General features: G+C 34.7%; 1 protein-coding gene across 1 annotated transcript in view; it reads left to right on the plus strand.

Moving 5' to 3' along the window:
- Positions 1-15,243, plus strand: part of NUP155 (nucleoporin 155) — a 31,583-nt gene extending 16,340 nt beyond the window's left edge. Inside the window, exons 18-35 of the mRNA XM_049794323.1 lie at positions 90-240; positions 1,107-1,173; positions 2,046-2,164; positions 2,364-2,467; positions 3,703-3,836; positions 5,607-5,798; positions 6,455-6,593; positions 7,188-7,323; positions 7,755-7,908; positions 8,180-8,284; positions 8,420-8,574; positions 9,077-9,206; positions 9,476-9,589; positions 10,067-10,187; positions 11,143-11,253; positions 12,533-12,669; positions 13,430-13,530; positions 14,782-15,243. Of these exons, the coding sequence (XP_049650280.1) occupies positions 90-240; positions 1,107-1,173; positions 2,046-2,164; positions 2,364-2,467; positions 3,703-3,836; positions 5,607-5,798; positions 6,455-6,593; positions 7,188-7,323; positions 7,755-7,908; positions 8,180-8,284; positions 8,420-8,574; positions 9,077-9,206; positions 9,476-9,589; positions 10,067-10,187; positions 11,143-11,253; positions 12,533-12,669; positions 13,430-13,530; positions 14,782-14,920 (2,309 nt within the window). The 3' untranslated portion in view covers positions 14,921-15,243. The remainder of the gene's footprint in view (positions 1-89; positions 241-1,106; positions 1,174-2,045; positions 2,165-2,363; positions 2,468-3,702; positions 3,837-5,606; positions 5,799-6,454; positions 6,594-7,187; positions 7,324-7,754; positions 7,909-8,179; positions 8,285-8,419; positions 8,575-9,076; positions 9,207-9,475; positions 9,590-10,066; positions 10,188-11,142; positions 11,254-12,532; positions 12,670-13,429; positions 13,531-14,781) is intronic.

Raw genomic sequence — 15,243 nt, forward strand, 5'->3', positions numbered from 1 at the left:
TCTGGAGAAATGGGAGGGTTGTTTTTTTTTTTTTACTAGGCTTTTTTATTTGCATTCAAATGACTAATATTTACCTACTTTTACCCTAGGTTTACAACCTCCTAGTATGTCAACTTCCCTGTTTCCTTCTGGGAATTCCATATCTCACCCTGGTACATCCATTAGTGGAATGATGGGTCCTGAGATAGTATTTTCTGGAAGACACAATGGCATCTGCATATACTTTGCTCGGATTATAGGGTGAGTATTTGTGTAAAAGGAGATTCTGTCACTCAATTTGTTTCATAGTTTTTTTTTTTCCCTAATGGTTCTATGTGGTGAATTGTATCTTAATAGCATTTAAATTTGCAATCAGTAAAGTGCATTTTTATGTTCTGTTTATGAAGTACCCATTGATATAACACATTTTCTTTACAGCTCTATTAATAATAATACATTCAGTGAATGGCTAGGACAGGAAAGTTGCTTAGACATTGATCCTGCAATACAGTTTATATGCACAACTCTAAAAACTGCAGTTTTATTTTTCAAACCTATGAGCTGTATGTTTCAAACTCCTACTAAAGGGTGAAACAGAAATGCAGAAGGACTCACAGGATCAAAGTCCTGGTTTGAAGTCTTTTCTGTTAAGAAGCTTTAAACAGAATGCTCAAATCAGGGCAATGAAGCAAGAGTAAAGAGCGTTCAGTTACTTGGATGTTGAGTCCTGTGTTACTAAACACTCCAAGCAGGAACAGAACTCTTCATATGTTGGTCATCTCTGCATGCTGGTTGGGAAAGAAATTTTTGTTATGACACTTGTTTGCATACACTATATTTCCAGAGAATGATATTGACCTGTATTTAAAGTATTTGAGAGTGTCAAACTTCATTTGATTAAAGTTCTAAAATTTGAAATTTTGTTGATTATCTATATCTGTACCATTCAGAAATGTATAATGGTAACTTTTTTTGAGTGTTTAATTTTCATCCACATTAAATCCTTGTTTTAGACCTTGAAGTGAAAAGCATTACCATTTCTTTCTTAAGAAATGAGACGTAGAAGACTTGCAAAAATACTTGCTTAAATTACTTGGCTTTTAACACAGTACTGTTTTGTGTTGCAGAAATATTTGGGATGGCAGTATAGTTGTGGAGAGAGTTTTCAAAAGTGGCAATCGAGAAGTTGTTGCAGTATGTAAAAGAATTTTTTTTATTTTTAAGCCCTGTTATAATTCTGTTCCCAATTATAAGCAGATAAGGAAAAAAATGTTGTTGTTGTCAATTTGAATGTTTTCTTAAGTGCTGTGCTCTTAACTGAGAAGTAATTGTAGGTTTTAAATCTTTTTAAGCTACTATTTTGAAAGTTACTTTGTAAGAAACCTAACTGTAATTTGATCTCAGTTGTTAATTGGCAATGGCCAGTTTTCTCTCTGTTTAGTGATTGCACTTCCTTCATTTCTGCCTACCCCCTTCAGACAACGCCTAAAAATAAAATGCTTTAGTGGGTTAAGGATAAACATTGCAGTTATGTAAGGACATAAAAAAATTTCCAGCATCTTCTTGGTGTTTCACTTTTTGCCCATGATCAAAATAGCAAAATCTTTTCTGACTGTGGATGTTAATAGAATCCTAAACTAAGTAATTTCAGCAATGCAGATTAACTGCTATATGAGCTTTCCTCTTCCAGTTAAGATAACTGGGAGACTCTGGAAGACCTTGGCAGTTACACTCTGTGTCTTAGCAATGCTCAATCATTGTTTTATTTCAGAGTTGGAAATAGTAAAACACAGCTGATTTGGTTATCAGAGGGGCAATGAAGGTAACATCTTGAATACTGTGTCTTCGGAGGACTACTGCCTTTTCACACGTGTGCCTCTCCTCAACAGCTATGGTGTAATAATGTTGTGTTCTAGTGATAGCATTACTCTTATGCTATTTATTTCTGTATTTATGTACCCTCTTTGCATTTGTCTTTTTAGTGGCTTTAGTTTAAAACTGCAGATTATTTTTTTTTAAAGTTTGGAAACTAAGCTTTCTGTAAAGAAGTCTGCTTTCTTTTGCAGGTAGAAAGCAGTGTTCCATCACATGTGCTGGAATGTGTACTACAAGAACTAAAAGGTTTACAAGAATTTCTGGATAGAAATTCACAGTTTGCTACAGTAGGAGCCCTTGGAAACCCAAGGTATTATTCATTGTGTTAAATTTACTAATTAACTGTCCAGCTCTTAAAAAACTACACCATGCATATTTCTGTTGAGTTGAAGTGTATGTATGGTCTCCAGCTTCAACTATTCAGATGCTAAAAATGAGTTGTTAGATTTCATCTTTAAAAGATTCAGTATTTGTAATCATATTAGCATCTCTTTATTTTGGAATTGCAGTTTCAGCACACCAGCCAATCTGCAACAGAGGCTCCTGGGTTTCATGCGGCCTGATGGTGGAAGTTCGCAGCAAGTCCAGCAAGAACTCCAGAGGAAATACCATGGTACATAATTACTTTTTAACAGGAAGTACCAGGGAATGGTGTGTTTCTGTGTTGCCTTTCTCACTTCTCTTGTTAAAACCTCTGAATAAAAATGCCTTTTTTCTATACAAATTTGACATTAATCAATATGCCATAATTGAGTATAAGTTCTTTAGAAAAAGGACTAGTTTGGAAACCAACTTTGGATAGCAATAGTTAAGCAATTCGTTTGTGAGACAAGTATGTTGTTCTATTAAAAAGAAATACGGTAATGCAAATTGCCAAAGTTACAGTCACTGAAACGTCTACAAAACTTTGTTTAGAAACAAGAGGCTTGTCACACACCCCATTTGAACTCATTTCCTCCTATAGTGTAGCTTTTGCCCAGCACTTGCAGGCAGGTTGGAAAGTGTTGCTGATGTGTATACAGAATTGAAGATGGTTGTGGTCTATGTGAGTATAATCCTGGGTTTTAATTTCTGCTACTTTTTCTGTACTGCTCACTTTTTATACTGTGAGTAAATTTTTTTTTAAAAGTCATTTTGTGGAATTTGGTAGACATTTAATAATATTATTTTTCATTTTTATGCATTCCAAAGTCCATAAACACTTCTGGATAGCTAAATGACACAATATAATTACTGCTGCCTCATTTCTGAACTGTAAGCACTCAGAAGTAAAGACTTAAATTGTTGCAATTATGTTCCACCCATATAATAAGTATGTCCATATTCTTTCAGTGAATATAATACATCTTATGAGATTTAAATGTTACTGGTTTACAGAGTTGCTGTTCCTTTAAAGATAGTGTAGACAGTGTTGACCAAAGTTGCAACTGTAATTGTTCTTTCTAAAAGCATACGCAGGTAATCAAACAAAAAGGGAATATGTATGGTTTTATTTTTATTTTGTTTATGTTCATCATAAATACCTTTATAATAACTATTTATGAAAAAAACAAGCAAAAATTTAAGACTGAGAGGTGAATCCAGTGCACTTACATGAAGCCATACTACTTCTCAGAAAGGAATCCTCCATTGTTGCATAGTTTGAAATAAATGTTAACTGATGGTATTTGCTTTGGGGAAATGTTAACATGGTACTTTTCCTCCAAAGACAGTCAGGCAGCATTAATCAAGAATGGAAGAGAAAAGTTAGAAATTTAAGGAGATTGTTATTGTAAAAACTCAAAAATTTACATGCTAATTTGAAACATGTAGAACAGTTACTTATTGACAATCTGTTTGCTTTTTCAGCTGAGGCACAGCTAACTGAGAAGACCTCACTTCAAGGCATCCAGCAGCTTGTTCGCAAAACCTGCCAGGCATTGGCTTTATGGAAGTTGCTGTGTGAGCACCAGTTCAGTGTTGTTGTAGGTGAACTTCAGAAGGTACGATTTGAATCATATGATTTTCTTTGGTTTTGACATCTGAATTTCTTTTGCTACCTAAATCCTCCCAAAGGAGTGTTATTTTAATTCATTGAGAAACATATAATGAATTTTAAACCACATACTGAGTTTTTACTTGGGTTGCAAGTGTTCATTTTTAAGAGACTGACATGTAGTACTGACCTCATCACCCAGTTTTAGCAAATTTGAAGTATCGCTAACAATAGATTTTATTTGACTTTTATTGACAGTTAATAATGAGTCCGGTTTTATAAATTACTGTGTTTTCACCTTAAGCATATTCTGCAAAATGTACTGAAAAGAAGAGACCAATATTGTGCAGTCGAGAGGAATTGACTCTTTGCCTTAGTGTTGGTAAAGGTTTAACAGTAGAGAGCAATAGGGTTGTAGAGTCTCAAACCCTTGCACTTTTGTGTAAGTAGGGGTCCAGAATGTATCACAGAATAGCTGAGGTTGGAAGGGACCTCTGGAAATTATCTGCCCCCTCTGCTCAAAGCAGGGTCAGCTAGAGGAGCTTGCCCAGGGCCATGTTCAATAAGGTTTTTAATATTTCCAAAGGTGGAGACTCCACAGTGTCTCAGGACAACCTGTTCCAGTTGTTCAACCACCTTTAGCGTAAAAAAGATTTTTCTTATGTTCAGGTTCCTTTGCTTCATTTTTTGGCCATTACATCATGTCCTGTCACTGGGCATCACTGAGAAGAGTCTGGGTCTGCCTTCTTTACACCTTCCCATAAATATTAGTAAGATCCCACACACTGCCCTCTGAGCCTTCTCCAGGCTGAACAATCCCAATTCTTTCAGCCTGTCCTTGTTTGTAAAGAAGGAAACCTACAGAGCTATGCATGCTAACTGCTGTGTACCCTTTGCTAATGTTGAATTTGCAGCTAGCCATTGACAAAGCTATTAATTCGAATACTAGGCATTCTGTCCTAGCACTTGAAGGAAAATAGATTATTGGAGAAGTTGTTAAAAAGAATTTTTAGACTTTACAAATGCACAGAAGCTGAAGCTCTTCACACTGTTGCTTTGGGGAGTTAGCACGATTTCTAGCACAGGCAACTTTTCTCTTGTGTTGGACAAGGAGTTAACTAATTGTTTAACAAATAGAACTTTTTTCTCTGTCTTCAGTAGTTCTAGAGTTCTCGTAATAGTACTTTAATGTTGTTAGTGATCCTACATAGACGCTACATAGGCACTACTGCTCTGTGAGCAAATATTCCTAATAATTAAAAAAAAAATAAAATTTGATGTAATTTAATATAAAAAAACATAAAGAGTACAAACCTCAAACTTTTAAAATTCCTTCTTTTTATGCATCTGTCATTTTTTTATCTATGACAGTAGTCAGATGGTTCCCATTACTAAAAACTGTGACATACTCATTTTAGATGGTGTGCATTCTGATGGTGCGCTGTGAAGTAATGAGAACTGCTATTTCCATTCTTACAGAAATCTGAAACAAAAGTGACACATAGTGAAGATGGCAGAGGAAGTCTGCTAAGAGTTCTCACTGTTCTTTGGCATCCAAGGGTCTAGTGCCTTCATTGATAGGGCTTTCTTTATTATTTCCATTTTGCTATATAATATGTATTTTAAATATGTATTTCTATGCTGTGCATGTCAGTCATTGGAGTTTTGTGTGTTTTTATTTACTGGAAGACATTGATTTTGCTACTGTTACATGGTGACTTGTAAAGAGAATAAAGTAAAAACTTAGGTAAACTAATGAAATTCTGTCTATCTTCAGGAACTTCAAGAACATCTAAAGATTACTGCTTTTAAAGACTTGGTAATCAGAGACAGAGAGTTGACTGGAGCACTCATTGCTTCTCTCATAAACTGTTATATCAGAGATAATGCTGCTGTGGATGGCATCATTGCCCATTTGCAAGATATCTGTCCTCTTCTTTATAGCACTGATGATGCTGTGTGTTCCAAGGTAAGCGCACTTTTCTACAGCACTAAACCACAACTTTAGAACATGTTCAAATGAGAGAAGTTGGGCAGCTTGCAAATCACTATGCTTAAGTAGTTTCAGGAGCACAAGAACTAATGAAGGGAGGTCACATGCCTATTGGTGTCTTGTAGTTGATTAATGCTGAAAATTATGCAAGCTCTGGTTTGAAGCATTTCCAGTTATTTGTAGTGTTCATAGGGTCTCTACTTCCAGTGTGAAGTCTAATAAAACTGTCTTCTTGATGTTTATAAAATGTGTTCTTACTCCAGTCTTTCCTCAGCAAGTCTCTTGTTTTCTGTCTGTTGCCTGGTTTCACGGAATATGTGGGAAGATGATTGCGTTTAAGAATTTCACTCTTTCAAGCTCTTCAAATAAATTTGATAAAAGTAACTGGTGAGGGGAGAATGAGGAACCAGTTGGTTGGTCAAGTTTTAAGCCCTTCTCTCAACTGCCATTGTACAGTCTTTCTGCTGGAAACTTGGTGTTATCAAGTGGAGAGAGAGTGCTTTTGAGAGGATGATGTTTCTACTGTTTCAGCTTTGAAGTTTGGAATAATGACTCATTAACTTACAATAGCCATGATCTGTTCATGATGTGCTCATGTGAATAATTTCCATTTTCCCATCATTTGTCTTTAGGCAAATGAACTGCTTCAGCGGTCTCGACAGGCTCAAAGCAAACTGGAAAAAGAGAAGATGCTAAGAGAGTCACTGAAAGAGTACCAGAAGATCAGTAATCAAGTAGACCTTGCTAATGTTTGTGCACAATATAGGCAAGGTAAGAGGCAATCACTGATCACGTTCTGGTAAATAGTTTCTCTAGTATCCTTTAGTGCCATCTTTTTTGTTTGTTCTGTTTACTAACTTTCAACTCATTTTATAGCCTTTCTAGATTTCACCAACCAATCAAAAACCTCACTTCTGTATAAAAATATTCCTATCCACTTATTTCACATTACAGTGTCCATTTGTTTCATATATGTAGTAAAAACATTTTTAGGAAATTTGGGCTGTTTGTAAGCAGAGTGTAAATGACTATACTTTTGCAGGTAAGGTTTTATACCAAATATGCTGTTTGAAACATGATTCTGAATCCTGCCTTGTGCATTGGAAGCTAGTACATAATTTAAATGTAGATATAACTGTTGTAATAGTCAAGATTTTGGCCTCTGTACAAATATGTAACTTCAAACTTGCATGTAATCCCACAGGTTAGGTACAGGCATAAACGTGTATATGATACAGACCAGGGGAATGGGGTTTATTTTTTCTTGCTTGCTAAAATGGGTAGTCTTTGATGTCACTTACAATTTTGGCACAAATTTAATACAATAATGAATGGTGATATTTGTTGTGTTGTTTTTTTCCCTAGTGCGTTTCTATGAGGGAGTAGTAGAACTCTCTCTTACAGCTGCTGAGAAGAAAGATCCCCAAGGTCTTGGCCTTCATTTCTATAAAAATGGAGAACCAGAAGAGGATGTTGTTGGACTCCAAGCCTTTCAAGAGAGGCAAGTTTTCAGGATACCTTATTACCATTATATGGTGTCCTTTATTTCAAGTGACTGGAAAAGTCACTCTTTTGGGGAAGGTATGCAGGGTAATGACAAACAAGCATTTTATAATAAGGGACACAATATAGATGTTTTTGCCTAGCATGCTCTCCTTGGTTATCATTAACATGGCACCAACTTAGCCTGGAACAGAGGGTAAACTGATAGCTGCAGAAAACATTGTGATTTGAACATTACAGAAATACTTGTTAGAAAGAGGATTGAGAACGAACTAGATTGTGGCAACTAGCTGACAATAATCTGTGACCTTTTCTAAATTTTAGTAATTGTGTTTACAAAGGCATACAATAACAACATTTGAGAAGAATATTTCATAGATAGCTGCAATGAAATTTGGAGGCCTTTATGTTATTTTGCTCTGTTTACAGATTGAACAGCTACAAGTGCATCACTGACACCCTTCAAGAGTTAGTGAATCAAAGTAAAGCTGCTCCTCAGTCTCCTAGTGTACCCAAAAAGCCAGGTCCTCCAGTGCTGTCATCTGACCCCAACATGCTAAGCAATGAAGAAGCAGGACACCATGTAAGAAACTCAGAAAAAAATCATGACTGAACTCCAGAAAATAGTGTGATTTGAAGGGGTGTAGAATTTATTATTTAAAAAATTTAATGAATAGTTTAGCAAAGTAGATAAAAGTCAAGATTTGTCATGAATTGGCTTCTTTTTGTACAGACAGTTCATAGAAGTGATGACACGCAAATAATGTGAACCTGAGTATTGTCCCATATGTATTCAGTGCTTGATGTAATGTAACCACTTCTGGAATAACAGCTTTGGCCTTTTCTTCCCTTAGTTTGAACAAATGCTAAAGCTGGCTCAGCGTTCAACAGATGAACTCTTCAGTATTGCACTTTACAACTGGTTGATACAAGTTGACTTGGCAGACAAACTGTTACAGGTGAGCTTATCTCTATACAACAAAGTAATTTGTTGGAGAGTTCCACTGAACTGGAAGAGTTAATAGTAATAATGCCAATGCTTTATAAAAGAGGACATAGTAAGAATGTAAATGTTATCTTTATGACTTTTGCAGGTTACTTCCCCCTTTTTGGAACCCTATCTTGTGCGGATGACCAAGATTGACCAAAACAAAGTCCGTTATATGGATTTACTGTGGAGATACTTTGAAAAGAACAGAAATTTTAGTAATGCAGCCAGAGTCTTGGCTAAGTTGGCTGACCTGCATAGGTATGGATTATATGTGATCTATTGCATATATTGAGGTAATTGGGGAAAAACCAAACAAACTTAAAATCAAAACTTTATGTGTAGGTATTTTAAGAAAAGCTCAAGGACAACAAAAGGCCAATGCCCAAGGATGTTTGCTAAAAGTATTTTAAATGAATGATGGAATATGTTAGCTTCTAATCCAGGCCATTATTGGAAAGAAATTATATGTTTATGTATTATACATTAGCTTGCAATGCATTTCCTATTGTAAGTACCGTATGTTACATGGTTGTTTCTCACACAGAATTTTATAATGCGATAGTGTAATTATGGAGCAGTGGATTGAAGTACACTAGAACTGAGCCTGAAACAAATTGGCGTTACATGGTTGGATAACCTCCTGCATGTTTTAGTAAATCAGAAGAAGTCGCATACTAATTCCCAGAGTCTAGTTAGAATATAACTAACCCTCAAATAATTACATTAAGTACCCATTTTATTTTGAATATTTGTTTTGCAGCACAGAAATTTCTCTTCAGCAGCGTCTTGAGTACATTGCACGTGCCATCTTGAGTGCCAAAAGTTCCACTGCCATATCCTCTATAGCTGCAGATGGTGAATTCCTACATGAGCTAGAAGAGAAAATGGAAGTAAGAAAAAATATTAATCTAAGCGACACTGTAAATGCATTATTCACTTTGTCACATTGGCACATGACATTTTTATTACCAATTCTGTAGAAACAGTCTTCCGTGCTTTCTTCCCAACGTGGCAAAGTTATGCAGTTGATAGGAGGCTCTGAGGTGTAAGAGAGTAACATTTCTACATTTAAATAAGTTAAAGTTAATTCTGGGTGTGTTCTTAAAGTTTGATTAAATTAATCCAGTCTTGAAATATTTTATTTTTCTTTTTAAACAAGGTTGCAAGGATCCAGCTTCAAATACAAGAAACATTCCAGCGGCAGTATTCCCATCATTCTTCGGTGCAAGATGCAATCTCCCAGCTTGATGCTGAGCTGATGGATATAACCAAGGTGATTAAAATTTCGCTGTATTAAAAGTCAGTTTATCACATTTCAGCGTGGAGAAAATGTTTTGTAAAGAATGATTCTATGCTGGCTAGGAAAAATAATAGACAGTTTGGCATTCCTGGTCTCAGAATGTCTGTTACCCTCAGCTGTCTTTTTCTGTACTTTGATATTGCTTCAGTCATTAGTACTTTAATTTCTTCCATGTGTTTATCTTCTTTAAGTCTCTTAGATTTCTTCATTTAATGGGAAAATTGTTAGAAAATTAACCGTGTTAATTATAACTTCATATAAAATTGGGGATTGTATTTAAGAAGTGAACCTAAATGTACTAAAATAAAAATCATTTAGTGTTTGATAATAGTTAACTTCAGTTGCACCATTACTAGTCTGATGTCCACCATACAAAATAAGGAAAAGCTGATTTTACAAATTTCCTTTTTATCCTACCAGAAATGTAAAGCCTGGTAATTTTTCTTTCAGCTCTATGGAGAATTTGCTGACCCTTTTAAGCTCTCGGAGTGTAAGCTGGCAATTATACATTGTGCGGGTCATTCTGATCCTATCTTGGTGCAAACTCTCTGGCAAGAAATCATAGAGAAAGGTAGGTCTTAATGGACTAGGAGTGGTACAAGCTAGAACTACAGGCAAATGGTACAATTAAAGCTTTTAAGACTGACTGTGCTGCTACTGACACGTTGTCCAAATGAGATGCATCTTTTCTGGACTATTCTGTAATATATTTGGTAAGCATAGTTAACTAGCAATTCATTAATGTTATTACCTTTGGCTTGTGTACCTAAAGGACAGAAAAGTAATATTTTTACATGTATGTTTGAACATATTGCATGTATGGCTTGCATAATCACATTCCAGATAACATTTAAGAAGTCATTTCCTCCCTTGTTCTTAGATGCCATTATATGTGGACTACAGAATATCTGTGAAATTTTGTCTGAAAGTTTCACTATTAGGAAATTACAATAAAAACATTAAATTTGTCATGACAAAAATTAAAGAATATTCAGGGACTTCAGCATTTTCATAACATTGACAGGAGTGGAAGTGTAAGGGTTTTGTCCATTTATAGGGAAGCAGAATATTGGGCATAGCTCTGCAAGCATAGCCACTCTACTGGGATAATCTGCCTCACCCTTTACCATGAGTTGGTACCTCACTCTCTTCCTTGTTCATTTTTTTTTTCTTTGGATGTTGTGTTTGAGGTTGCCATTGTGCAAACAACATTGACAGTGATTTGAGGGAAAAGCTATGTGGTAGTGGGTTTTTTGTGGGTTTGGTGTTGAGGATTTGGGAGGGGTTGTTTGTTGTCTTTTTTTTTAAAGTAGATTTGCATGGAACGTCAAGGAAACTTAAAAATCTGTGAATATATGTGCATACAGACCATAAGTTGTGTTTCACCTCCACATGCTGATTTTGCACTGACAATAGCGTAAGATTTTGATGTGTTAGTAGTAAATTTAAGTACCTCAGTGTAGTTGTGTATAAGTGTGGAACTTTTTTTCTGAAGTTCTCTCTGAATGATTTCTTTTCACTTTCAGAGTTGAGTGATAGTGTGTCTCTGAGCCCCACTGACAGAATGCAAGCACTTAGTCTGAAGATGGTATTGCTTGGAAAGATGTATGCTGGCACACCTCGTTACTTCCCCTTAGGCAAGTTGTTTAGCTTGCATAGGAGATAAACATATGCATTACCTGAATGGGTCTCAGCTTTCTTTTTAGCCTCTTAAAAAAGTTTTAACCTAAGAAATGTCTAATTTTTTAAAATCTAAAAGGAAAGCATATTGATAATATTGTGATAAATAATTTCATGCTTATGATACATAATTACTGTAGTAATTTGTTGCTTCAGCTACAGTGAAAAATTTCACAGATAATTTCAACTGTCAGCAGTGATGGAGTTGATCTTGAGGGTAGCCAGGTAGTACCTTTTAGTTTTATTCAGGAAATAGGAAAAAAAGCATTGTGATACTTGCTCATTATTACAGTGACTTTCACAAGGGATTGTAGAGAGGGAGTAGAAGTAGAATTCCTATTGGCCTCTAATTTTTTAAACACAGTATAATTGTATGATTGTAAAACCATTACAGTTTTTACAGGTGCAATTTTTCTTAGAATTTATCTAGGAATTTAACCAGAATTTACAGGGTTTCACCCCGAATGGGAAGTAAATGAAGCTTAGAAAGCAGCAACAGTTATTTTTGGATGGCTGTGCAGATCCCATTTTAGAAAATAGTAAAGTTTGTTTGTATTAAAGTACAAAGTAAAAATGTGTATTTATACATATAATAAGATTTTAGGCAACAACATTTATCTGCAGTCTTTTGAAGTATCTACTGCTATCTGCAGGGGCAGATTCTAAAAACAATTCAGGAGATTTCTGGATCCTTTTTGATCTTCTTTCTTCTGTTGAGATGCTCACGTTTTGACAACTTGATATTATATAAAAACCTGGAAAATACTTTGTTCAGCACTAAACTATATTTTTAGTATTCTAAAAGAACAATTAGTACTGAACAATATACTGTTAATTGTTACTGACACTTAAACATGATAAAAGATGCAGTAGCGTTGCTGGCTATTGTAGCAAATTAAATGATAGTGTGATCTTTTGTGCTGAAACAAAAGTTAATGAACTTTTCTTAACAGCATAGTTCCATGGCAGAACTGTAATAAAGTATTTAGTATGAGTAATCCCTGTCACGCATTTCTGATAGCTTAATACCATCTTTGGAGGTGGTTACATTTTGCATACCCTTCCCTCAGTGCAGACCAGGGGAAGCTGTTACAGTACGTGCTTCACAGGAGAAAAGTACAAACTGTAAGGAAGACAGAAAATTAAACTTGGAGTAACTCACTTTCAAATGCCTTTCTTTGCTAGACTCCCATTAACAAGTTGGAATCTAAACATCCCATTATTTTTGTCCTCCAGATTTTTTAGTGCAGTTTCTAGAGCAACAGGTCTGCATTTTGAACTGGGATGTAGGTTTTGTAACATATACCATGCAAGAAATTGGAGTGCCATTGCCAAGGCTGCTTGAAGTGTATGACCAGTTGTTTAAAGCACGGGTAAGGAAAATAGCCAAAAAATATAAAAATACTGTTTTCAACTACTATCAAGGTCTGTCTTTAGGGGGAAACATATAATAATTTAAAGCATGATATATCAAAATACCAACTTCATAGCTTTTGTTCTCTTTTTTCTAACTCAAAGGCTCTTGATGCTGCTTTTTTCCCCCCTGATGATTGTATTAACTTCAGTCCTAGAGTATGAGGAAGATTGTTAATCCTTTTACTTTACCTAAAGCTGATTTAGGATTAAATAGGATTAGAATTGTTATGTTTCTGAAGGAACAGCGTATCTTGAATATATTAATTTTGTTTCCTATTAATGATTAAAATTTGCTATATTATTGCATCTTGTCTAATCTGTTGATGTAATAGGGATAAAGAATAAGAAGTAATATTTTTAACTTTTAGTTTGTAGAACAGGCTTAAACAGTATTAAAACAAAGAGAACTGATTTGCTTCTTTTTACCCAGATTCCTTACAGTGTAAGGAAATCAGAACTTCCTAAAATCTATTACTTTACAGACCGTTAGGTAGTGGCAAACTGAGTTAAATTCATGTATGTTTTAGTACTTAAAAAATCAAAATAGTACTTAAATATAGACTTAATATAGATTAAGACAGAATTCCCATTTCTCTTATGTTTTTGCTACAATTAATAAATAATTACCACAGCTGGCAATTTGTGTACACACATACAGACTTTTTTTTCCTTGTCTCCTTAATATTTGTCTCCTTAATATTTTGGAATTTTTTTTAGGACCCATATTGGAATAGAATGAAAAAGCCTTTACACCTTTTAGAGTGTATTCATGTATTATTATCAGGATATGTACATGATCCAAGCAGAGTACTTCTGAGGTAAGAAAGGCAACTATATCCTAATAAATACTGAAAGATATAAAGTATCCTAAAGCACTGCACTTCAACATTCCCCAAAGCTTTTCATCTTTTCTTTTGGGTGAATTTACTATTTCTTTCCTAGCAGTCATTAGTGAGATGACTCATTCAAAACCAGTTGGTGGAAACTTGCAGGGTCCTGCCTATAAACTACTTCAATTAAGATAATTTTCTCCACTTCACTGAAGATTCATGAGGAACTGAGAGGATTATTTTGTGAATTTTGGCACCATACTTTAAGTAGTACAGATAAATTCGAGGGAATCTGGGAAGAGTGGGGAAAAGTGAGAATCAGGCATTTTGTGAATGAAGCAGTGAACTGTTTCATGAAGAAAGGCTAAAAGCACTGAGTTCTTGTATTCTGGAAAAGAGAAGACTAAACATGAGGATAGATCTTCCCAAATTGTTTTTAAGAGGTTGGTGATGAATCACTCTCCAAAACTAAAATTCAGCTTACTCTGCAACAGGAAAGAATTCCGGTTTAATATTAGAAAAGATTTCTAGCTAAAAGAATAGCTATGTACTAGAACAAGTTGCCTGCATATTCTACAATCTCTAGCTTTGCAGCTTTTGTGAATAGACTTGTACAAACCTTCAGTCAGAACTGTCTTGTCTCAGAAACAATGAGCAGAACTAGGCAAAGTCTTGATAACTCTTCTAACCAGAAATTCTTCTGATTTTCTTGAAAATATACCTGTAAATACTTCCGTTCACATATAGACTTTACATCTTTTCTCACTTTTTTGGTCTTTTGTGGTTAGCTGATTTAAATACTCTTAACTTACTAGAACTTTAGTGAATGTTGTCTAATTTTAATATCTACTTAAGTATTAATACCTAAGTTGTTGTGATTTGATACTAATTTTAGATACTTAAATTACTATCTAAATTAATAACTTATACATTGATTGTATTCATATCTGAGGTAATCTAAATATTAAATATTTTGTGTTGCTATTAACTGTATCATGTTTTATTGTTTATATATTTAATAGCAGGGAAATAGTAATGATGAATTTATTTTCCCATTATGCCTTAGTCACAAGCATTAGATTTCAAAAATCAGTTTTTCTAATAAATAGTTAAATACTTAACAGAAGCTGACATGTCTTGCTGATATGTTATTCCATTAAAACTCACTTTCTATTTCAGATGAATTCTAATATACAGAAACAAAAAGGAGCTCGTTATTATTCTATGTTTTCTTTACAGGCGACGATTCACAAATGTTTGCTTGGATGCTGTTAGTTGCTACCTGGTTGAACTTCAGTCTATGAGCCCGACGCTAATGGTGCAGACTGCTACTGGGAATTTTAAATCACTACAGGCTAAATTAGAACGGCTTCATTGATTGGCTAATATAATAACAGAATCATTAGCTCGGAGCCAATGAACTATGAAATAAGAGCTCAGATGCCTGCACTGAATCTCTGGAAAAACAAATCCTCAGAAAGAAATTCTGAGAAAGTTTTTATCTCCTACTGCAGTTATCGATTGTGTGGCCTGTATTTATGCTATTCTAAAGGTATCTACAAATTGTAGAATTTAAATGTGACAAATGAGGTTTCTTTTACTACTACCATTTTTTTTAACAATACAAAGCTTTTTTAATACTGTTGAAATAAAATACATTGTGTGATCATTCCCTTGAGGATTAAAAGTACTTGGAAAATA

The sequence above is a fragment of the Accipiter gentilis genome, chromosome Z, assembly GCF_929443795.1.
Source record: "Accipiter gentilis chromosome Z, bAccGen1.1, whole genome shotgun sequence".
NCBI lineage: Eukaryota > Metazoa > Chordata > Aves > Accipitriformes > Accipitridae > Astur > Astur gentilis.